Raw genomic sequence first — 24,105 nt, forward strand, 5'->3', positions numbered from 1 at the left:
CAGAAAATATGTGTGTCCCCATGTACCTATGGGAGCAGCCATCTCTCCCCCCCCCCCCCGTGTTCCTGATACAGTCAAACCTCAGTTCTCGAACAGCTCCGTTTTTGAACATTTTGGCTCCTGAACGCCGAAAACCCGGAAGTAAATACTCCAGTTTTTGAACGTTTTTCAGAACCCGGACGTCCAAGGTGGCTTCTGCTTAAATGCAAGAAGCTCTTGCAACCAATCGGAAGCCACGCCTTGGTTGTCAAACATTTCAGAAGTCGAATGGTTTTCCGGAACAAATTACGTTCGACAACCAAGGTTTGACTGTAGCCTTACAGGGGCCTGGGTACATGGGAATAGTCATCCTTTTCTTTCTACAATAGGTAACATCACTGGATCTGGGAAAAAGCCAAGGTCAAACAGGCAAGAAGTAGGCAAGGATGTGAGAGTCAGGGTTGAACAAAGTAAAGGAAACAAGTGTTGAAAAGCAGATTCAAGGAAGTTCAGGACCTGCTCTTTGGCAGGTTCAAACCAGGAAGCTCTAACTGGAGCTGTCAGTCATCTTCCTATCAGCCTCCTTATGGGAGCTCCTGGGAAGGTGGATCCAAAGACAACAGAGCAGCTTGTGACTTCAGGTGAGCTTGTTGAATTGCATTAAAAATGATTATTCCTGGCACTAACAAGTGGTCCTCTAAGGATTATTACTGAATAAATGTATGTGAAAAGTCCTGAACATTACTACGCATTAGTATCCTCCAACTGCAGCAGCCCACGTGCTCATATCGTGTCTTCCTGCTCCATAGCAGAGTGTGAAAATGGCTCTAGATCTTATACAGATGTGTTTAATCTCTAAAAACTAAAGAGGCATTTATAAAAAAAGGACACTCTTTTTCTGTCTGTTTTCTTCTGCCAGTACCTCAGTACGAATCTCCATTTACAGTTGTCAGCAATTTATCCACTCTCTACCTTGACTGGAGTCACACCTTCTCACTGAATGGGCCGCTGAAGGAATATGTGCTAATGGAGGGAGGGCAACGCATCTACAGCGGCTTTGACACCACTCTGTATCTGCCAAGGACATCCGACAAAAGTCAGTTTGAGTTTCACAATTCTGTTTCTGGCTAATGCGTCACATATATATCTAGTTTTATGAGGTACCTTTATACAATTTGCACTCCACCTTTTGGATCAAGTGAACCTCAAGGCAGCAACCTATAGAGTGATTTCCAAGTGATACTCAGAGTAGACCTACTGGAAATCAGTGGTCGGTCTCAAATTAAGTACATAAGAAGAACCTGCTGGATTGGGCCAGTGGCCCATCTACTCTGCATCCTGTTCTCCCAAGGCCACTCTCCCCTCCTGCGGTATCAAGCAACTTGTATTCAGAAGCATCACTGTCTCTGAGGGAGGAGGTGGAGCATAGCTATCATGGCTGGTATCCATTGATAGGATGTATCCTCCATGGAATTAGTGTTGTTGGAGTACATGCAAAGAGACAGTTGACATTTGTAGCTATCTTAGATTGGGGATGGAGGGTATCTATCAGCATGTGCAGACCAAAGCAAATTGAGGCCTCCTCTCCTTGAGCACTGGAGTACTGCTAGCAATAAAACCCCCTGGGCCTATCATTAAGTGAAGGAAAAATGGAGATGCAGCTGCTTCACTATGCATTAAATGCAACATGTACCTTGACCCTGAATTAACATTACTTAGCTAACAGGCTGGTGAGGTGTGAGGGGTATTTAAGACTTCTGTTGTCAGATGAAAGGGAAAAATACACTCACGCCCCAACAGACTGCTGGGAAATGTGGTTTTCGGGCCTTAGAAATATGGAATCTGTTTGACAGATTCCTTCATGTGTATAGAGCTGTTCCCTGAATTGAAGCCAAGTACAGTTTTATGCGGGTGGCGCTGTGGTATAAACCAAACCTAGGGCTTGCCAATCAGAAGGTTGGCGGTTCGAATCCCTGTGACGGGGTGAGCTCCCGTTGCTTGGTCCCTGCTCCTGCCAACCTAGCAGTTCTAAAGCATGCCAAAGTGCAAGTAGATAAATAGGTACTGCTCCAGCAGGAAGGTAAATGGCGTTTCCATACACTTCTCTGGTTTGCCAGAAGCGGCTTAGTCATGCTGGCCACATGACCCGGAAGCTGTACGCCGGCTCCCTCGGCCAGTAAAGCAACATGAGCTAGTGAGGTGTGAGGGGGACTTAAGAGTCGACCGTGACCGGACCTAATGGTCAGGAGTTCATTTACCTTTACCTTTAGAGTTTTATGCAAGTATCAGAACATACAATGGGCTCTAGATCAGCTACCTCCTTTATTGCCTATTAAACCCTTCGTTATGCTTCTAGGGCAACGTAAGAGTATTTCTTTTGGTCCCTTCTCACTTTATGTTCTGCAGACACAGAAAATCACACCCAAGTCTGAATATTTGCAATATCCTTAGTGGGAAGGCATTAACCATACCACATGCAGTAGTAGTTAAAATACTTAATAGGGAGACGATAAGAGGAGTTTTCCATCTTCAGGAGATGCTGTTTTCATAAAATTTAGAACTTATATGCTAATGATTACATTGCAGAGGACAGTCCTATGTTTGAAGGGCTGTTATTCCTCTCTTTCTGAAGGCCCTGCACCCAGCAGGGGAAGAATGACTGGATGCCCTGGATGGCAGGGCCAGCCCATCCTTGAGGCAAGATGAGGCAACTCCCTCAGGTGGCAGGATCCACAGAGGCAGCACATCCCAATGTAGAACTTTATTCCCCATTCCTTCCTGATGTAGATCTTTACTCACCCCTTCTTCCCTGGTGGGGAGGGAGGAGCCATTTTGTGCTGAAATGTCTTGGGCTGGCCACACCGACTGTAGGGGAGGGACTCCTATTGGTGAAACTCCTATTGGTGCACTGCACTATGAGCATAGCAAGCAAGCAGGCAGGCAGGCAGGCAGGGGGAAAGGAGGTTTCTGTCAATCAGTGCTGGTGACAGGCCATGCCTCAGGTTTAAAGCAGACATATTTAGAAAATTAAATAAGCAGAACAATAAAATGACAGTATAAGAAGTCTATACAGTGTGCATGTTTTAATCATACAGTGTTGTTCAGCCTATTCATTTCAGGTGTCTTGTACCACTGACCAAGGAAGTGCGGTAACACCGGTGATCAAATACAACACTGCTACAGGAATCGGTAAATTCACAAAGGCTCCTCCTTGCCATTGCGTGCGGATTTGCTGTCAAATATTACTGGTGCACACGGGCTCTGTGTGTCTCTCAAATAATGAAGTGATTCAGATCATGATTCTGTGTACCTGGGTGGGATCACACCATTAATAAGGCATTTCAAGGTGGGTTAGATGGACCCCTTAAACTTCCAATTGGCTTTACAGACTTGGTTTATCCCAGGGGTCTGCACCCCGCGGCTCCGGAGCCGCATGTGGCTCTTTTACACCTTTTACGGCTCCGGGGCGGATACTAGCGAGGGGAGGAGGCGCATTGTGCGCCCCGACACTCCTCACTGTGGCGGGCGCTGTACTGGCTGTGACGTCGCATGGGGGCGGTGCGTGCGTTAATCACGCACCGTGCAGACGTCACCTTCCTGCCCGCCCGCCCACCCGCTACATTGTAAGGGGCATGTACGCTGGTCACTGCATTGAAAGGGGGCATGTACGCTGGTCACTGTTTTGAAGGGGAATGAAGAACACACACACACAAAAAGGTAACTTGTTAATTTAACGTTTATTTCTATGAGGAGGAGTAATTCTGAGGGGTCAAACAAAGAAATAATAAAAAAGGGACAAAAAAGTTATTTTTATAATGATGAGGTTTGCGGCTCCCAGTTTTTTTTCCTTCGGAAACGGGTCCAAGTGGCTCTTCTTGTCTTAAAGGTTGCAGACCCCTGGTTTATCCAAAAGCACAAATTTTCCACCTCCCCTCTTATTTTCTGAGAAACAAAGCCAAACTGACTGGAGAAATGGCCAGAGCTTGATAGGGAGAGAGACAGAGGACTCTTTCATTTTGCTGGACACAGTGAGTTGTTTTCCAAGGCCACTCCAAAATCACAGTGATTTAGGGGAAGGGAGGTTTAGGCAAATAATCAGTGTTGTTCTTCATGTGGGTTTTAGTTATGTTTTAGTTATGAGAGCAGGGCATTAGTGGTGGAGTTAGAACACTGGGGTGGCTTGTTTCTTTCCCAATTATTATTTTTTTTGCCTAACAAACAATTAAAACTCATAGCTTATTTTTTCTTCAGGGAGGGTACTTCCAGGGAGAAAAAGAAACTGCAACTTCTCCCATTAACAAACAAACAAACAAACAAACAAACAAACAAACAAACAAACATAAAATCGCCTAGCAGGATAGCTCCTATACCCATTTGTTGGAGTGTTAGAAGCACCTCCTTCATGTCTCCAGTTTTTGAACTGATTGCCCACAAAAGAAACTAGGAGATGGAATATGATTTCTATTTTCAGACCACTACAAGGTAATGTCTGCTCCTGAAAAGTCACCTTTTCAGAGTGGCAGGACCTATGCTCAGGAATTCCCTGCCTCTGCTGAAAATTTTCCGTTGCAGCAAGCCCCTGTTTTACCTTTGTTTAAAATATTTTGTTAACCTTACCTTGTTTTTTAATGATGGTTTGATGCATATTTGTTTTTGATTGTGCTGTTTATTTTAGACATGCTTTATCTAAAATAGACTCTATAGACCTCTTGCGTAACTTTTTTTCAGCAAGTGGTTTATATTTTTTCAAAAAGAAAGAATGAATGCACACCCTTTGTTAGAGAGACCAGTGACCCCTTTGAGACTCTTTATTCTATCCTGTTTAAAACTTATTCCTTAAAAAAAGTATTTCCCACCAGACTTCCCTCTTTTAAATCCCCTTCAAGGATTAAATGGACACAGTTGTTGTGGTGTTTTTGGCTTGAGTGCAAGAAAGCTTTTTGCAACATATATTCATGTGAACACACACACACACACACACACACACACACACACACACACACACGCTACCTCCTGATAATTGTTTCAGCTGTTCAAGGTTACGTCGATGAATCAGCCTTCGCTTTTACACACACACACACACACACACACACACACCCTTCTCTTCCCTGGTAGGTGCCAATGCAGAGGTGATTTCCAACCCAAGTAGCAATGCCAGGGCTTAAAACACAGTCTCCAGAGTGCACTAAGCTTTATGATCCAACCCACTGGCATACTGAGCCACTGCAGCCCCTTGCAAATGAGCAGAGTGTGACAAACAGCCACCAGCATCTTTCCAACACCTTATAAAATCAAATCGGGGCGAAGCTAGATCACACTACATTTTCTCTCTAAAATAATGCGTGTCCACCCTCTTCCTTCCCCAGATATCACAGGCCCTGCGTTAACAACCCCGGGAGATAAGCATGAAGCAGAGGCAAAGCAGGCAACCTTCTACACAGAGCTGTGGTTTGTGGTCCTAATGGCCATCCTTGGCTTGATCCTTTTAGCAGTTCTGCTGTCCCTGATCCTGCAGAGGAAAATCAGCAAGCAGCCGTATGCACGGGAAAGGCCTCCTTTAGTCCCGCTTCAAAAGAGGATGTCGCCGATGAGTGTCTATTCACAAGGAGAGACGCACATGGTACGCTGCTTGGACTGTGAATTGTTTTGCAGGCATGCTCCCCACATGTGCATGCATGCATGCATTAATGCAAGCATGCAGACAGCTGCCCACACATGCACATATAGATGGAGAAGCTTTTTGTCCGAAGGGAAAACTGCAGCTTCTGCCCCGGCAGTGACTAGTTCACATTAAGCAATTCTCTCGCAATTTCTCCCTCCACCTAGAGAACGTACGCCTTGGGGCAGCCATACAAATGTGAACTAATATAAAGTAATTTGGGGAAATCATAGAACTGTGGGGTTGGAAGGGCCTACGAGGGTCATCTAGTCCAGCCCCCTGCAATGCAGGAAACTTGCCCAACCTGGGGCTCAAACCCACAATCCTGAGATTAAGAGTCTCATACTCTACCAACTGAGCTACCTGGAGAGGCCAGCGGTGTCATCTAAGGCAGCTTCCTATGCTCCAACACTTAAAGCAAATTCACTAAGCACATGCTGCTTGATATGGTTTGCTGCTTGATATGGGGCAGAGGACAAAAGCAGGAGGTCTTTGTGGTATTCTCCCCTCTTCCCATAATGTTTTGCCATGTGTACTCATGTCACGTGTTTCGCAACCAGCAGCACAAACTGTTGGAGAAATGCGCTGCCCAAGGAAGGGTGCCTAAATGTTTGGCGTGTGACATGGGGCTGTCATATTTGGCTGCAGTTCTACACTGAAAACAAGGGAGTTTTAAAATACTTAGCTTTGGCCAGATGACACCTAAGTAGAGGATAACTCTGCCTACCGCTCAGGATGTGAAACTTGGCAAAGGTCTTCAAGTATTTGAAGAGAGAAGCAGCCGCTTTTATCTGTGCCTTGTGCCTTTCTAAAGGGAATCGTTGCAGAATTATATTGCTAGCCATTTCCCCCTCTCCCACATGTGCTGTGTTCCCCCCACCCCCTTCAGACTGCACAGCATGCTTAAATGTTTCTGTCATTTTCGCAGCTCAAGCCTTTGTTAAAAGCCTCTTAAAAGAGCGCAGCAAGTCAACAATTTTAATTTTTATGTGGCCCCTTAAGGACCTGTCAGTGCTGTGGCTACTCCTTGAGCATTACCGAGTTAGGGGGCCAAGCGGGGGCCTTAAAGGAAAATGTTTGTGTTTCAACAATGACCCTCAGGAGCTGGGGGATGCTGCTCTCAGCAACATTTCTATGGTGACTCTGGGTGGATTGTAAAGGCTAAATTAGGGCCTGTTTAATCAATTTTAGTTGAGTTTCTGAACTAGTAAAATGAGGTTTGAAAATAGGCTGGTTTGCCTTTTATAGGAATAGTCAGTTGTAGCTGAAAGAAAGGCTCAAGAGCACCAGTAAAAACAAAAACAAAAAACTGAGGATGCAGTTTGATTATAATAAGCCAAAATGTGTGAAAAGTAGGTATTACAGTAGGGAGAGAAAAACCTGAGTGTTGTAAATGCTTAATTCAGGCACCCCCTTGTTACAAGGCTGTAAAAAGTTCAATGAAATGGCTTAATAAGCTATTCTCCCCTATTCTTTGTTCTGCCTTCTAGTCTAGATAGGCCTTTAGGAACATTTGAAGCGGTGTTCTTCCAAGTCAGACCACTGGTCAAGCTAACTTTGTGTTGACTAGCAGTAGCTGCCCAGGGTTTCTGACCTGGATGTTTCCCTGCCCTAATTATAGATGCTGGGGACTGAACCTAAGGCTTTCTGCATGCAAAGGATGTGCTCTACCACTGTGTGGTCTCCTCCTCAAAATACCCAGGATCCTTCCCTTCCTTTGGTCCCGCTTAACCTTGTTACGGGCAAAGGAATCTGCCTTATATTGAGTAAGACCATGGATGTATATAGCACAGTGCTGCCTGCAGCAGAAGTAGCCAATGTGATGTCCTTTCGATGATATTGGACTACAACTCCCATCATCCCTAGTCACTTGCCAGACAGTGTGTGGCTAATGGGAACTGGAGTCCAGCAGCATCTGTCGGGTACCATTTTGGGTCCACTACACTGGCTGTCCAGGGTTTCAGACATGACTTTTTCAATGCCACAAGCGGAGATGCCAGGGATTGAACCTGGGACGTTTTGCACACAAAGGCTTTGTGCTACCTCCAAGCTACAACGTTAGCTGCTGGCATTACCAACACTTTGCTATGTTCTCAGTCCCAAACGGGGGGATCTAGGAACCCCCAGTCCACTCGCAGCTCAAATCCAGCTACTGAAAATGAGCTAGGCCTGGGTGGGAGGGGGTCCCCTGGGCCAGTGGTGGAGCTTATGCTCTGGCAGTGGGGGGTGGAGAGCAGGCGGGGGCAGGGCTGGCCTGTGTCTCACCCCCCCTTCCTCTGCCAGTGCTCTGGGCTATCCCTGCTCACAAGCATCAATCATGCTGGCAATGCTTCCTGCTGCCCATACATTGAGAAAGGGCCTTATAGGTGGACTGGCATACACATGTATCCCTCCTACACACAAGGGAGGCACCTGGGGCAGTCAGATGGCTATCAGTGTATATGTGAGGTCTTTCCTCACACCAAACATGTGGCCTGTGGGTGAATCATCAGCAAGGGGGCAGAAAGAATGGAGAGAGACCCATTTTAAAACAGTGAACTTGAAATTGTTATAGTATATAAGTTTAGGCTATTGTGTTCTATATATTACCATTATGGGGTATTTTGTTTATTTGATAAATTTAATTAATATAGTACAGTGGTGCCCCGCAAGACGAACGCCTCGCAAGACGAAAAACCCGCTAGACGAAAGGGTTTTCCGTTTTGGAGGCGCTTCGCAAAACAAATTTCCCTATGGGCTTGCTTCGCAAGAAGAAAGCCCATAGGGAAATCTCCAGGGACCTCTTTTAAATGCTAGCGGTGGGGAGCAAAGCCTTTTTCCCCCCTCCGGCCTTCAGAAGAGGTCCAGGAAGGCCGGCGGGGGCCGAAAGGCTTTGCTCCCCACCACCAGCATTTTAAAAGCAGTCCGGGATAGCAGGGAAGCGCTTCCTGGACCTCTTCTGAAGGCTGGCGGGGGGGGGGAGTCTTTGTCCCCCCTGCCTGCCTTCCCGGGGGCTTTTAAATCGCCCCGGGACAGCGGAGAATTCCTCCACAGCATTTTAAGATCGCCCCGGACAGCGGAGAAGTCCTCCGCTGTCCCGGGGGCTTTTAAAATGCTGGGGGACGGCAGCGAAAGCTTCACTGCCGCCTGCCAGCATTTTAAGATCGCCCCAGGACAGCGGAGAAGTCTCCGCTGTCCCGGGAAGGCAGGCGGGGGGGGAGCAAAGACTTTCGCCCCCTGCCGGCCTTCAGAAGACGTCGGGGGACAGACTGTCCCCGGACCTGGTCTGAAGACGGTTTCCATAGGAACGCATTAATTGATTTTTAATGCATTCCTATGGGAAACCGTGCTTCGCAAGACGAAAAAGACTTGCGGAACGAATTAATTTCGTCTTGCGAGGCACCACTGTATAAATTAAAGCAAGCTTGCCCATCGAGATTTGCCAGCTACCTCTGACCTCAAAGGGAAACTAAAAGCATAGACAGGACAACCTTGTTTCTGCTCTGAGTGTGTCAACAGCTGAGAGAGGTTTACATGTAAAAAAGCCGCATTTCCATTCACTCTCTTTTCTAGTTTTCCTTCCCCTTCGCCTTTGGAAGGTTAACTGTCTGAACTGCTGCTCTTTCCCCCATCTCCTCTGTTTTAACTCCTTGTCTTCTCTGTTGCCTTGCCTCTCCTCCTTTATTTCCTGCACCTATGATGTTTCAAAAAAAATAATAATGCAGAAACCCTCTTTCACTGATAATCCCTGCCATCAGCCTCCTCTTGCTACTTCTTTACAAGTCCCTGTCATCTCGTCTTCACAAGTATCACAGAGCTCAGATAAGGTAAGCCTTTGTGATGCATATGTCTGCATAAACATTGAGAAAGATATATTTCTAAACCGCTAGGCAATGTCTTCTTCCTCCATCCCCCACCCCCACCACTGTATTAGATTGAGGGAGTCGCTCTGTTTTATTATCGCTTTCAAGGTCACCCGGCATAAGGTGCAGATAATTGTAAGTGCAGTTTTTTACACCTAACTCAATTACTGGCTTGAATCTGGAACACTCAGCCACTGCAGTCCCATACAAATGCTAGCGAAACTTGCCTCCGAGAGCAACAAATTGGCTTTCAGTTGCCATAAGCCTTCACTGCAAATACCTTCCCATTTTTCTGACTCGGCATAATGGGGCGATTCCTCAGCTGCTACAGATCAACATCGCTTTGCTTGATGGCACCGGAGTTTCACGGGCTTCCTCCTTGCTGGCTCTGTGGCCCGCGCAGTGCAGACATTCATTGCAAGCTAACCTTCCCGTAGAGCATTTGTCACAGCACCCAGGTCATTTAGGAATGCCATTAATACATTTCTTCCCTTTTTAATCTCAGTTTGAGACGGTTGCCGATACGTCTGAGTCCTCAAGCAGCGTCACTCTCAAAAGCTACACAATGCACGCTGAGGTAGTGATTAGTGCGGGTCCAGCCTGGGCGACCAAGCGCTTGCAATTTTCTTGAGTGTTGGCATGAAAGTCTTTTTGCATGACACTTACTTTATAGCGGAAAAGGGGGTGGTGCTGAGCATGCTCTTGTATTGTGTTTCATTGTCCAGGTAATGGAGCAGGTGTGGAACTGGGGTACATAGGCTCAGGCAGAACTAATGGGTTTCTTTAAGAAAATTGAAATTGGGCTGATGCAACAGGGTTGTTGTGTTTTGGAACATAAGAGAGTTGATTTCCATTAAATCACAAACTTGGGATAAGCTACACTTGGGAGGTTGAAAAGCTGAGTATTTACAGCTAACACAAACAGTCTCAATCCATAACCATAATATCCATATTAAGAGTGTAAGAGCCTGCTGGGTCAGGACAATGGCCCATCTAGTCCAGCACCCTGTCTCATGGGTGGCCAACTAAATGCCTATAGGAAGCCTGTAAACAGGACCCAAACCCAAGAGCACTATCCCCTTCTGTGGTTTCCAGAAGCTCCTTCGATCTCCTGGGCATGAATGTGAGCAAGTGATTAGTGTGTTAGAGTCAAACCCAGAAGAGCTGCATTTTCATTCAGTAAATCCTTATTTAATCCCAACATCTTCTAGAAGAGCAAGCCATGTTCAGGCTTGCAGGCATGTTTTGAACCTTTCCATTGTCTGAGAGTCTGTCCATTTCTCCCTTTAGAGTGCAATTGGAACCGTCTGGTGTTTTATGTGATAAACTATGTGGCATTGCTTCCTCATCTCTTGGGTTTGCTGTGATTGCAGTGCCTGCTTGTGTCTGTGGGCTTTTTTTTACGGGGCAGGTCACTGGGAGAGCTATGTGACCAAACTATGAAAGCAGAGAATGTACAAAGCTAGGCATAACCCATATTAGCAGAATCTTTAGAGACCCTACTGATCTACAAGCTTAAACCCCCCAGCAGTCATTCATTAGTGAACCAATGGCCCTGCTCACCTTGCAGGCACTGCTCAGCAAAAGGCTGTTGTTGGAGTGAAATGGGAATTGTGCCAATGACATGCATGTATTGCATGCTTAGTAGGAGATCACCTTGTGAAACTGCATTGCAGAAGGCTATGGTTTCCACAGGGAACAATAGCTGAAGAGAGTGCTAATGATCCTTGCCATGTGTGTTTAATGGTGTTCTGTTATTGGTCATAAACTCTGCTGTGAAGATGGGCTCCTGCAGCATTGTGACATTAACTCTCATCTGGTCATCAGCTAAGGACAGCTGATGGAAACCAGGGGATCATTTTGTAGTGGAAGCCACAGTATGGTGATACATGGTTTGGTAAAAGCTCTTCCTAAGACAACATTTTATTGATTTTGTCTCCTCCTTCCATGCTTCTAGGGATTAGCAGATACCAAAATTCCAGCACCAGTGTCCCCTTTGAGTATTCATAGCAATCAAAGTACTTCCGGCTTTCCAGTACCAAGCCAAAGCCAGATGCAGCGTACTTATTCCCAAGGTTCTCTACACCGGAGTGTCAGTCAGCTTATTGATGTCTACGACAAAAAATCCTTAATAGAAGATACCGTTTGGGATACCATTATTCATGGCCATGACAGTGGTTTGGTAAGTTCTTTTCAAGGGAAGACCGATAAGCTTTGGGGGCCAGTGGCAACTGTAGCATAAAAGCCAGCGGAAAGAGAATGCTAGGAAACCCTCTTTTCCCCCCTACAGATATTAGTAGAGTCATGAATCCCTGCATTCCACCACTTCTGGCCAATAACCCTTTGCTTCCTAAGCTTTCTGTTCCTCTAGCTCCTTTGATACTAATTTATACAGGGCACAGGGAAAGCCCAATTACCTTAAGATGTACTTACCCACATGCACTGGTCTATTAATATGCCAGCAACTGATGGCCCAGTGTTACAAATGAATGGACCAACTTACATGGCAATTGTATTTTAATACAGTTGGGCATGCATGGAAAGCTTACAAAGACAACTTACCATATGGGAGGAAAACAATATAAGCAAGTTCATTCATTTTTCTAGATTTTGAGTCACATCCTATTAAGAGAGTTAAATTATCTACTTAATTGTTGAAAATTCAGTGTTCCTAAATTAATATTAGAAAGGTGTTGGGAGGTGAAGAGTTTCCGCCATTATGTTCTTTGAACATAAGCCTCTTCAACAACAACAAAAGTAAATTTATTTGTTTGCTTGTTTATAGTATGTGGATGATGAAGATCTTGTGAGCGCTATAAAAGGCTTCAGTACTGTCACAAAAGAACATACAACATTTACGGACACACCTTTGTGAGTAGTTTTGCTACTGGTATGATGGCATAAGAAGAATATGGAAGGTGTTTTTTCTTCAAGCCATTCTGAACACACTTGCCTTGTTTAGTCATTGAGATGTAATGTGCCTACCAATATGAATTATCTTGATTTTTAATTTTTTTAAACAGCGTCAGTATTACCATATAATACTTGTGATAATGCATTGCTAAGAAGGGTAAGATTTCACCCTACAATGAAGCTTTTATGGAGTAAATTTTATTTATATAGTAAAGTATGTATTATAAAGTTTTAAAAATGTGCACAACTGAGCCAGAAACCTTTATAAACATTTTAATCTCCACTTACAAAAGTATGAAGGGAAACCATGGTTGGATGAAATGGTCCATTTGTCCAAAATGAGCCACTGCTTATTTATGCTACAACATATGTAAAAGTTTGCTTTGAACGTTTCAGTCAAAATGTCTTAGTTTCAAAAAGAAACCAGTAAAAAGTAAATTGCGGTTGTTTCATCCCAAACATGAGGGTTTGGGATTGTGTGAATCCAAGTCACCCCCAACTTGTTCCGATACAAGCATTTTCTTCACCCTACCACTTTTGGCACACCAACAGCAGATATGTCTTGACCTCCCTTGTCTGCATCATCCATTAGCACCATAGTTCTCCTAGACCACTTCGGTTTGGTCCTGGGATGTTCCAAAGTACATGGTCAGGGAAGTAGAGAGTTTGATATTTATACAGGTGTATGTTCTTTCTTAAAAAAATGATTACTGAAATGACAGTTTGACTCACTTGTACAGTGGAATCTTGTCTCATTAGAATCCTATTACATACCATGCCGATTTCTTGCATCTCCCTTAAAATATATACATTTTCCACTACTGTCAGAGCAAATCTTTCATTATAGTTCTTATTCTGCAGTGGTTTGTTTCCCTAGCTATGTGTTGAAATATTTTTGATTGCCCTGAATTGTAGATTGAAATTACAATTATTTGTAGGTCAGTTCCATACCTAGCACTGAGTCCTACTGAATTCTTTGGGATTTAGCCCCAGAAAAATATATACAGGATTGTAGCCTAAATCGTCCCAAAGAACTGATCTAGGAAATTAGTAGTTTAGGTATAAGCTACATCACTTTGCATCAATTTTCTTTGATTAAGTTATGTATGTTCTGTGTCAATAGCTAACTTTAGCCGTTGTCTGTAGCAGGTGGTCATCTTATCACTGTTTTGTTAGGCACAGGTTGAAACAAAGGTGTTATGTATCTAGTTTTGTGGGCTGGGTGCAAGGTGCTACTATCATGCCACTGATAATAACAAAATTCATTCCTTGAAGCAGTAAGGCAGTTTTCAGTGCTACACTTATCACATGTCTTCTGTGGCAAGGGCATAAACATTTCAACCCTACACCAAAATTGAAGATTTGGCTTGGGAAGAACAAGAGTAGAACATCATTTCTAGTAGCAAACTGTTGTATATGCGCTACTGACAATAAAACCTTTGTAGTTTTGTCTGTTGATAAGGAAAAGGGAATTACATTTGAACTCAGTCCAAGTGCACTTCAAACCATAAAGTCCCAAAGGACTGGGCCCACCAAAATTTATACAAGTACTCTGGTTAGATGGTTTATGAAATGTAATTTCATTGTGTATTTAGAGCTTTTTCTGTGTTTAATGTTACCAGTTGAAATAGCAGATATTTTCTTTTCTGCCAATATACTTGCTGAGCAAAGGACAAAATACTAAATTATTTTAAAAGCTGTCTTGTGTATTATTTTTTTACATAGAAAAGCAAGCTAAAACTAAGTATTTTTAATTATTATATACAGAAATGTAGTAGTACATTTCAGAATATCCCAATTAATAAATGGTTTTAAACAATATTTTTATTGGGTTTCTTTGACTCATCTTGGCCTATGGTCCTATTTATTGCTTATATGAGTAGTTTAGGATTACTTTGGACAGACCACTAGCTGGACTTTTTAAGCACTTTTATCCAGAATATTGCTATAAATTAACTATTGCACAAAAGTTAGAATTGCATTGTGCATTGAGATTTGTGGGATTCTGGAGCAGTATTTTGTATAATGTGGATACCATCCCTTGTCATGTCCCTTGGATGTCAGGAGGTTTTTGAAGGTGATTAAGGGCCTAGTGGCTGCTTTTACTGCTGGATTATTTAAGAAGGCGTGTAGTTGGTGTTCTGTTAGCCAGGGTATTTGGGTGTCCCCTAGTTGGTCTTGAATTGTGTCGATATGGGCTTGTTATTTTTGCGGAAGTCTGTTAGGTGGTGTAGGCCTTTGGCTTGCCATGTTTTTATTTGGATGTTTTGGGCTGTGTGATGGGCTGGGGGCTTAGTGGAGATGTGGTTGGGCAAAATTTGCCTACTTTTTCCCCCTTCCTCTGTGATCCTGTTTAGTGTTGTGAGGATTTTCCTTTGTTTGTTTCGGAGGGGTATGCTATGGTGGGGGTGCTTCTGATAGTGTCTATCTCGAAGTGTATCCATTGTTTTGACTCGTCTTCTAGAATGTATGGGATTATGCTTTACTGAAAAGATCTCAATTGTTCCAGGCCAACTATATGAATGCATGGCACAGGAAGAAAAAGGAATGTAAACAGAGAGAGATACAATATGCCATTGTTCAAAATTGATTCTAACGTCAGCTACTTCTTTTGGCTCAAGCTGGAAGATAGTAAAAGCTCACCAATGCCTTCCTTTTGGTATTCCAAAGCTACCCTACATAGAGGGGGGAAGGGTAATACTATGCAATGTCTTGCAGTTGCAGAGTCAGATCACAAGTTTAATATGGCCTGAATCTAAATCTCTCTTATTGCTAATATTTGTTGCTTATCTCAACTGTTAATGCTTTCCAGGAGGTGTTGCCAGTCTTGTAAGCAGTAAGTTTTTCTCATAAGTAAAATAATACACACCTATTAAATTCTTTATACTTTAATATTAAAGACAAATATATGCAATATAATATTTTATAGCATTCAAATCAGTAACAAGATGTTTAGAATTGCAGTATGATTAAGTTAACAAATTGCACCAGGTGATGTATACAAAGTTTATTAATACTAGTAAAAAATATGGTGACTCAACAACAAAAAAGGCAAACGTAAGATGAAGTGGCCATGCCACCCTCTTTCCATTATTATTCCCAATATGGAACCACAAAAGCATGAAGAGAGACCGAACTCACTGAAGACCTATAAGTAGGCAACATACATTAAATATTTAGCATGTGCAGAGCCACAAATGGGAATCAGAGTTACAGACATTAGAAAATGCTCCCCTTACAACAAAAATGGTAGTGCATGCCAGCCTCCATTAAAGAAAGCTTGAAATCAAAGTCTGTACCAGAAATGGACTTCATATTATACGAATGACTTCATATCGTTATATGAAGTCAACATCAATTTAGAATACTTTAAAAATGCTTCTGTTGGTTGTGCTGTGAAGCCAAGTCCTTTGTGTAGAATGATGTGTTCCCAATCCTGTTTTATTCTACTTCAAGAACATCTTGAAAGACACAGACTTACAGATGCCCACAGACACATAAATGTAAACATATTATCCAGTTTAGTGTTTAAAACATTTGATATATATTTTGGATATAAATATCCTTCAGCATTTTTACAAGGTATAATCCTGGCAGTTAGAGTCACTTTTCTTATGCCGTGGGGAAACTGCTGTCTTTGTAGGTGATGGTGAAGCTGCCCCAGATGTTTCAGAAGCTCCTTCCACAATACTTGGTGAAGACACCAGATGAGGTGCTTTCTTCCTCCCCAGGAATCCTCCTCCTTCAAACCCACTTTTCTTTTTATTGTCTGCTTTGGCTTCGTTTTCTTCATCAGTTCCTCGTTTCTTCAACTCCAATACATTTTCGGGCACTTTCTGACCATCACTTGCCCCATCTGCTGCTCTGGTAGCTCTTATCTCAAGTGCTGCTATTGAAGCCCTTTTGTCAGTTATGTTTTCACCTGTCCTCTTCACTTCTGTCTGTACAGGACTCTGGTTGCCATTCTGAAGAATACCTCTGTCTACCATAGTTTTGTTCAAATTAAAAGCCTGGATCTCTCTGTAGCTGTGAAAACTCTCTGTCCGTCGTGCCCTGGCTAATAAAGGGCTCTCCCTATATGGCCGTATGGAACCGTATGTAGTGGTTTCATGGATCATTTCACGGTGTTGCAACTGGAGGCTGAAAATATTTTATATGCATGAGTAAGAGCACCAGTATTAATGAACACAGTCACACTGAACAGATACCACAAGCAAGAAACAAGGTATTCTCCTTTTCAAGAATCTATGGTGCTGTTTCTTGTGATGTTACCAGAGCTATTCCACACATAGATAGTGGAAATTAATGTTAATGGGGGAAAGTATCTGATCTTTCTGGGAGGCACTTATTTTGCATATTTAACAAAAATGAAGCTTGTAACCTTTTGATAGTTAGTAGCTGACTGTACCAAAGGAGACTTCTCTGGCTGATATCTACATTATTAGTCACATTAAAGAGTAGATCCAGTAAAAATCAATGAATCTGAGTATGCCTCATGTTGGCTATCACTTTCAGTAACATGCAGTTCTAACAGGGAACTACTATGTCTAAAAAAAATCCAAGTCTCAAAATGTTTAAAGTACTGAATGAAAAGATTCGGATTACAGTTTACCAGTACAAACATGCAAGGACATACCTAGAGCTGGATTCACGCAGACGGCTTTGCTGCATCACTGAAGTGGCTGGGCTGATATTGGGAGTCGCACAGCGAGATGTGCTCAGGTCACACTGATCCAGAAGCTTAAGCAGTTCTTCTTCTGTAGGACCACCCACATCTTTTAAGAGAAAAAACACAGACCAGACACACATGCATTTAAACGGCCATACTCTGCCCACACTGCAGAGCCCATCCAGATCAGCACCCTGTCTCGTTTGAGCCAAATACTGAAGTAGAACCCTGCCATCTTTTAGCATGCTGTTCCTAGCTATCCAGCCTTGCTGATCTCCTGCAATTTACCTGGAGATCCACCAATAAATCCTCAATCTACCTTCTTCCCACCTCTGCTTTAAGCAATAGGTTGGAACTGCAGTATAGGAAGAATACAACATCCTACTGGATAGCTACTAAATCTGGCTTCTTTCATTCATAGAAAAATTGGATTATTGCACATCAAGGCAGATACCTTTTTCTTCGCTCTTATTAACCATATCCATAGCAGTGGTGAGGTCCCACATCTGAATACTGCCATTCACGTGCCCCGTGAAAAGGTAGCGCCGTGGTCTGGAGCCCATCCGACTGGATCCCTCACATTCTCGTACAGTGAAGGATGAAATGGTAGTACAGTCAACAGCCTGAATTTCACATATCCTGCATTAGAAATTGCACAAGGGCACATTAAGTCAACCAATCTGCAAAAACAAGGGGCATTTTCATTTTTAGGTAAAAGCTTAGAGATTACTAGTAAAACAAAAATTGTAACAGAAGTGTTATTACCTGACGAAGAAATCCTTAAACGCAAAGACAACAGTATCTTCTAAAATTTATTTAAAGAGTGCACACAAAATAGGACACTTCTGTTACTACATAACACACCATGCCTTTCAGTTATCCAAATATCCAATCTGACATGCAAGCTAAGAATCAGCAATGCAGCCCTGTGACAGTTATGGAAGTGGGAAGAACCTCAGGGCGCTCATGAGATGTGGTCTGCCAAAGCCAGCAACTGGCACTGATGTGCTTGTAGGGTTATAGACTGTGGCCATACTATACCATAATATCATCATGCATATGTTAAAGAATGTTCTAGAAAATGCTTTGCTCCATACTGATGCAGAATAAAAACTGTTTCCATCCCATAAATAGCTATGTAACTGCCAAGAGTCAGAATCCTTGCAGTGCATTGCTAGTGGTAAATCACAAATTGTTAACTTGCATATGATGCCGTATCAAGAGGGCCAAAATTCCTCCCCAAATTTAGTGGGAAATTCAGTGGTAGTCACAAGGTTCTCCTGGAAGCATTTGTTCTATGAAATGATCTATAAACTGGCATATGCTTTTTTGAAAATTCTGCATAAGTAATTCCAAGAGAAACCTGTGACTACAACTTCTGCTTAGTAATTGAGAACCCGTCTCTTTTTAGCGAAGATGGCAGAGTAGATGTTCTCAAAGCAGTTCAAGAGCAAACGCCAAAGAAAATCTGGAACATCTGAACGCACCCAATGCAAACTGCTGCCATGGGAAGCAATAACCAACACAATTATTTCTGAGATAAAATGGGTATACATGAATGCAGGTTTAATTAACATGTAGAAGGCATAGGTTGATTAGACTATGCCTGCAGTAATCAAAAGAGAAGGAGGAGAACAGAAAGAGGTCAAAGTTGAACAAGCTTTGAGTTATTATGTTAAGATTTACCCTAGTACAACACCAATTTTAATAAACGTGTGGCAGTTTCTTCCTGTGCAAGAACAGAACATTAAATCATAGTGATTTATAACATTTATTGGGATGATAATTTGGCCTCCAACCATATTACAGGCTTCTAATGCTATTTGCTTAAAAACAAACAAGCTGTCAAAGGGATAATCTAGGTGCACAGAAAATGTACTCTTGATTAATTTCTCTAACAGTTGCTTATGATTGTACGTAATGAACTTTGATGCAAAGAAGATTGATTCCCTTGAAGAGTTTTATTCATTACAAGATTAAGCAATAAGAAACGATAGGCCATGTGTTAAAGATACTGTGTGTCGGTGAATCACTATTAGTGGCCTTGGTTGTACTAGCAGTTTCAATTTTAGAACAGTGCTATTTCCTTTAACTAGTATCCAGGGCTTTCAAAAACACTTTAGCTGCTGTTTCCACGTCTTTGGATTTCATTTACTTTTAAATGGCCAAGCAACATATCATATTATTTTATGAAAGGTAGCAATACACACTAGCATATGGGAGGAACAGAAGAGAGCTCTAAAATAAGGGATATAATTAAATGCCCATTAAAAAAGTGGAAGTTAAATGCAAACCTGCCTGCAGGTAAGCTATGGTTGTAAAATACAAATTTTACTATTATGAGTAAAGCCAAGACCCAAATTGATTCTTTGTCCTTCTATATCCTTGTACCCAGATTTTCAAATACTTTTCAATGTTTAGTTCTTGAAACATTCCTGTAACTGAGTAAATTCATTTTAGAGATAGGTTGGACATGCAGAATCATAGCCCTCTGCTGCAAAAGTAGGATACCATGACACCCACTCATTTTTTCTGCTCATTGCCAAGGATCTAATAGCTGAAAAATAGACGCAGAATAAAGACGACATTTAGCAAATGATATGCAGGATCCAGAGGCAATAAACAGCTTTGAGTCCTAATCCTTGTGACACAGTATTAAAGCGACACAAACTTGCTTTCATACAGGGCTGGTCTTGACCTTGTGGAGAGAAACTGGTGCATGCATTTTGTGGACGTTATCTTTACCACTTCAAGGGGGGGGGGTGGGAGAGAGAAGAGTTCAAACAGCTTTTGTTAGGGCAGGAATTTTTATACTATATTTCATTCCTGCCACTGTTTGCCTGAAATCAGCACAGCACTAAGCCCCCCAATTAGGGACTCATATTCTCAAATTTTATCTTTGCTGAGAGTGTAGAACAGGGGTAGGGAATGTTTGGCAAAGTTACAGGGAACCAGGCAAAGGGCCTTCTCGGTAGTGGCGCCCTCCCTGTGGAACAGCATCCCTTCAGATGTCAAGGAAATAAACAACTATCTGGCTTTTAGAAGATACCTGAAAGCAGCCCTGTTTACAGAAATTTTTAATATTTGGTATTTTATTATGTTTTACATATTCTGTTAGCCACTCATAGTGGCTGGGGCAACCCAGCCAGAAGGGTGGGGTGTAAATCATACAATTATTATTAATTATTGTCAGGGTTTCAGGGACAGAGAGCGAGGGGGAGGGGTCCCAGGGCGACGAGGAAGAGGACGACGACGACCCGAGGTTGTCAGTGAGTCCGTCAAGTGAATCCGAGGATTCCCAAAAGGGAGCCCCCCTGGTCAGGCCAAGGGGCAGTAGAGAGGGAAGCAGTCAGAAGCAGGGGAACGAAGAGGGAATCCCCAGTGGGGGTTGGAGATCGGGACCGGCCTCTCCGTCGGAACGGAGTGAAGGGGGTGGAGTTGCCAGTGTGTCAGAAAGAGCAGAACAGGAAGCAGAGAGGGGAAGGAGTTCGGAGCAGAACGTCCTGCCGGAAGGGGAGGAGTGTAGTACCGAGAGTAGCGTAACGGTCGAAAGGAAGGTCAGAGGCAACGTACGCGTGCCAAGTTCAAATGTGGAGGCGCGCGGAAATGAGGAGAGCCCTGAGGAGGAGCCTGGTCCCAAAGCACGAAGGAGGGGGGAGCAGGCGTCAGAAGACTCAGCCTCGGGGGAGTCCCGGAGGGAGGGAGCACAGGGGGGCAGGAAGACCCTGCGGAAAAGGAAGGAAAGGAAAAGGTGGAGCAGTACAAGCCTCTTAAGCTGGTGCAGGGGCGGGACTGACTCAGAGGGGACTTCTAACATCTAAGGGTAACAGATGCTGAGCCACGGAGCTTGGATGTAACGACAACAATGTTCTTCAATAAAACCTTTTGTATATAACTTGGACTGGATTTTGGTCTCTTGTGAGCTGGGACCTCGGGTGGCTCTGACAATTATTATCATCATTATTAGCCTTCCAGATGTTGTTGAACTCCCATCATACCCGGCCATGGCCCATGTTTGCTGGGGCTGATGAAAGTTGTAGCTCTCCAGAGGCCACTGAACTATAAATGTCCACACCTGGTGTAGAACAATTATTCTAGTGATAATTTTAAACACAATGTGCAGAATGTAACCTGCCTTCCCTCCTAGCCAACAGGATTACCAGAGAGTCATCATGGCACAAACATGAAGGTATTCTGTGACTCCATTATGCGTTCGGTCTTGGGTACAACAGTTCTGCTGGCCTTTTCATTTTCTTTCAGTATCCCCTGCGCCAAGAAAATGTGAGGCAGCAGTGGAGGAAGTATAATGTATGTTGTCCACAAAGTGCAAAGAGATAATGGAAGCAAAATTTGAGAAGAGTGGGATACAAAGCAAATTAGTTGACTGTACTTCTGCCGTTGTCTATGTGGAACTAACAGTGAGATGAACATTTGCACTAATTACCTGGCCTGATGTGAGAAAAACAACACTGGCACCCTAACAAGGAAGCCCTCCTTTCAAACTCCCACATGTCATCAATGGAAATTTAATGGATTCAGAGATATCTTTTATCATACATTAATCCGAGGTAGAGACAAAAGTCATGGTAGTTTAGGGTCAGCCAAAGCTATTTTGACACTGATTGTTGTGCCAGAGCTAATCACGGAAACTTAACCAGAGAATCCTAAAAAAGATATTTGTTTGGAACATTAACAATGAACAACATTATTATGCTCTTAGGTGGTACAGTAGCTCACACCATTTTGTAAACATTGGGATTTTATAATCATTGCAGTTAAAATTCTTGACATAATCTTACCACAGTAAAACTTCTTCAGCAAATCTTAAAAGCAAACAGAACTTTTTGTTGTTAATTACTAGGCTACAAATTTACAATAAACCTTGACCTTCACTTTAATACCCAGCTGCACAATAATTTTGTTGCTTACCTTTTTCCAGTAGAAGAGAGCCTCACAAATAGTTTGTTAGTGATGGGAACAACTTTTTGGATAAACACCTGTTGGTCATCACGCTCACCAAATGGTCCTGTAATTGGAAAGCAAAGAAGATTTCCCCCACTCAATTCAAGGCCCTTGAACATTTTTGAAATATATATACTGCACAGTAAATATTAGATAAACACCCATTGAGTTCTATGTACTAGTTTCCAATTTTTCTGTGAAAGTTTTCAAAAACCTGTCCAAAATGTTTAACAATGCACCTATATCACTACCTCAATGTGGCCCGTAACAATCCCTCACTCAATACTGTTCATAGATACTCAATACTGTTCCTTTCCCCTTAAGGAAGTCTCGAAATCATCACCCTGTTTTTTATGGATTAAACTATTGTTAGTAGTCACCAGTTACTAGTCATTTTCTCTCTGCATTAGCTGTATACTCAGAAACATGTTTGCCAAGGGAGGGTCATAGGGCTGAGAAAGAGAGAAACTGGTAGTCCCTCCCCCACTTTTTATAATCTTAATTTCATATTACTCTGAGTAATAACACAAAAGTACAGAGTGGGTAAAAGTGCACTTGCAAATGTATTAACTGTTCAGAGATCTGCACTGGTTGGCCATTTGCTACCAGGCCAAGTTCAAGGTTAGTGTGGAGAGCCCTTAACTGCTTGGGTCCAGCTTACCCCCTAGATACCCACTCAGCTGTTTGCAGAACTCTCACTGTCACAAGTGCCATGTAATACCCCTTCTGCACTTTTAAGAAACTGAAATTTTAGTGTGGCAGCATCTACACTTTGGAAATCCCAACTCCCTGCTTCATATTCTTTTTTGGTGCATGCTTAAAATATTTTTGTTTAGGCGGCCTATCCAGCCATGTAGAATTTATATATGCTTTATCCCTCTTTAGCTACTGCTGATTTTAATTATCTTTTGAATGCTTTTAAATACCCGTTTTTAACTATTTTTAATCTGAAACTTTAATGTTTTAGTTTATACTTTTGTAAATTTCTTAGGAGGCTTTTTAAAAAAAAACAATCAAGTGCTATATAAATTATTCAATGACTGAGAAGTGAATCCCTGGACCACCTTTCTGCCATCTAGCCCAAGGCAGCTACTTCTTCCACTACAGGCCATTTCACATATCCCCTCCTCTTGTCATTTCCCATATTCTCTTCTCTCTTGAACACTGCAAGATAGAAATGTTCCATTCAGAGTCTCAAAGAACAGATTAGCTACCCGGCTGCTCCACTCAGAATGCTTTATCTACCTATATCATTTCCAGAAGAGTAACTGCCATGGCTCTCGGTCTCTTCCAAGGACAAAATTTTGAATGATGCCAAGGGAGTCGATCCTGGCTGTGTTGAAATCATTCCTCTGAAACGTGTCACTGTCCAGGTCCGAACATGATTGTTATCTGCACAAACTAGAAAAAGTACAAGAAAAACGGTTCACAAAAAGATACAGCTATCATTCTAAACCTCAACTAAAGTCAAAACCTCACAATACTTTTGTGTTACTAATCTCCATTCCTGTAGCCTCAATGAAACTTTGTAAGAATTGGTTTGTATTTTGAGTGCCTTCCAAATGTCTGAACTGGGGGTGCTTGTGGGTCCCTTTGTCCTATAGGCATAGATTCAGGTAGGTAGCTGTGTTGGTCTGACGAAGTTGAAATAAATAAAAAAACTGTCCAGTAGCACCTTAGAGACCAAGTAAGTTTGTTCTGGATAAAAGCTTTCGTGTGCATGCACACTTCTTCAGCTTATACCCAGAACAAACTTAGCTGGTCTCTAAGATGCTACTGGACAATTTTTTAATTCCTATAGGCATAGTCTGCTTAACTCTTGAGAGGGCACCAAGCACACTAAGATGGAGCTACAGTGGAGGAGTCTGTGAAGTAAAGGATATATTGCCCAGTGGCTGCCAACTCCTATCCAGCTATGGATATTTGCGTTTGAGCCTCGCCTCACCATATCACCATTGCTATCTTTACTTTCTTCTATGAATTGCATCCATGACCTCTTAATCTCACTGGGCTTTCACACCAGAAATTCAGCATGAACAGGAGGTGCAAGTGGGGAAGTGGCTTTTATCCACTCTCTTTCT

General features: G+C 42.8%; 2 protein-coding genes across 8 annotated transcripts in view; one reads left to right on the forward strand and one right to left on the reverse strand.

The window, feature by feature from the left end:
* Positions 1–12,781, forward strand: part of USH2A (usherin) — a gene marked incomplete at its 5' end in the record, with an annotated part of 433,145 nt that extends 420,364 nt beyond the window's left edge. The window contains 7 exons of one of the 7 annotated variants that reach the window (XM_083732918.1): positions 899–1,075; positions 3,085–3,168; positions 5,346–5,599; positions 9,343–9,444; positions 9,986–10,057; positions 11,438–11,662; positions 12,266–12,781. In XM_083732918.1, the coding sequence (XP_083589044.1) occupies positions 899–1,075; positions 3,085–3,168; positions 5,346–5,599; positions 9,343–9,444; positions 9,986–10,057; positions 11,438–11,662; positions 12,266–12,355 (1,004 nt within the window). In that variant the 3' untranslated portion in view covers positions 12,356–12,781. Of the gene's footprint in view, positions 1–368; positions 867–898; positions 1,076–3,074; positions 3,169–5,345; positions 5,600–9,342; positions 9,445–9,551; positions 9,616–9,985; positions 10,058–11,437; positions 11,663–12,265 lie in introns of those variants that run through there. The other 6 variants (XM_083732919.1, XM_083732920.1, XM_083732921.1 and 3 more) reach the window with 6 other exon arrangements.
* A 2,484-nt stretch (positions 12,782–15,265) lies between these two features.
* KCTD3 (potassium channel tetramerization domain containing 3) overlaps positions 15,266–24,105 on the reverse strand; it is a 33,250-nt gene continuing 24,410 nt past the window's right edge. Inside the window, exons 14-18 of the mRNA XM_083733259.1 lie at positions 23,270–23,425; positions 21,992–22,088; positions 17,517–17,701; positions 17,030–17,168; positions 15,266–16,533 (exon numbers count right to left, since the gene is read on the reverse strand). Of these exons, the coding sequence (XP_083589385.1) occupies positions 15,969–16,533; positions 17,030–17,168; positions 17,517–17,701; positions 21,992–22,088; positions 23,270–23,425 (1,142 nt within the window). The 3' untranslated portion in view covers positions 15,266–15,968. The remainder of the gene's footprint in view (positions 16,534–17,029; positions 17,169–17,516; positions 17,702–21,991; positions 22,089–23,269; positions 23,426–24,105) is intronic.

The sequence above is a fragment of the Podarcis gaigeae genome, assembly GCF_964106915.1.
Source record: "Podarcis gaigeae genome assembly, chromosome: 3".
Lineage (NCBI taxonomy): Eukaryota > Metazoa > Chordata > Lepidosauria > Squamata > Lacertidae > Podarcis > Podarcis gaigeae.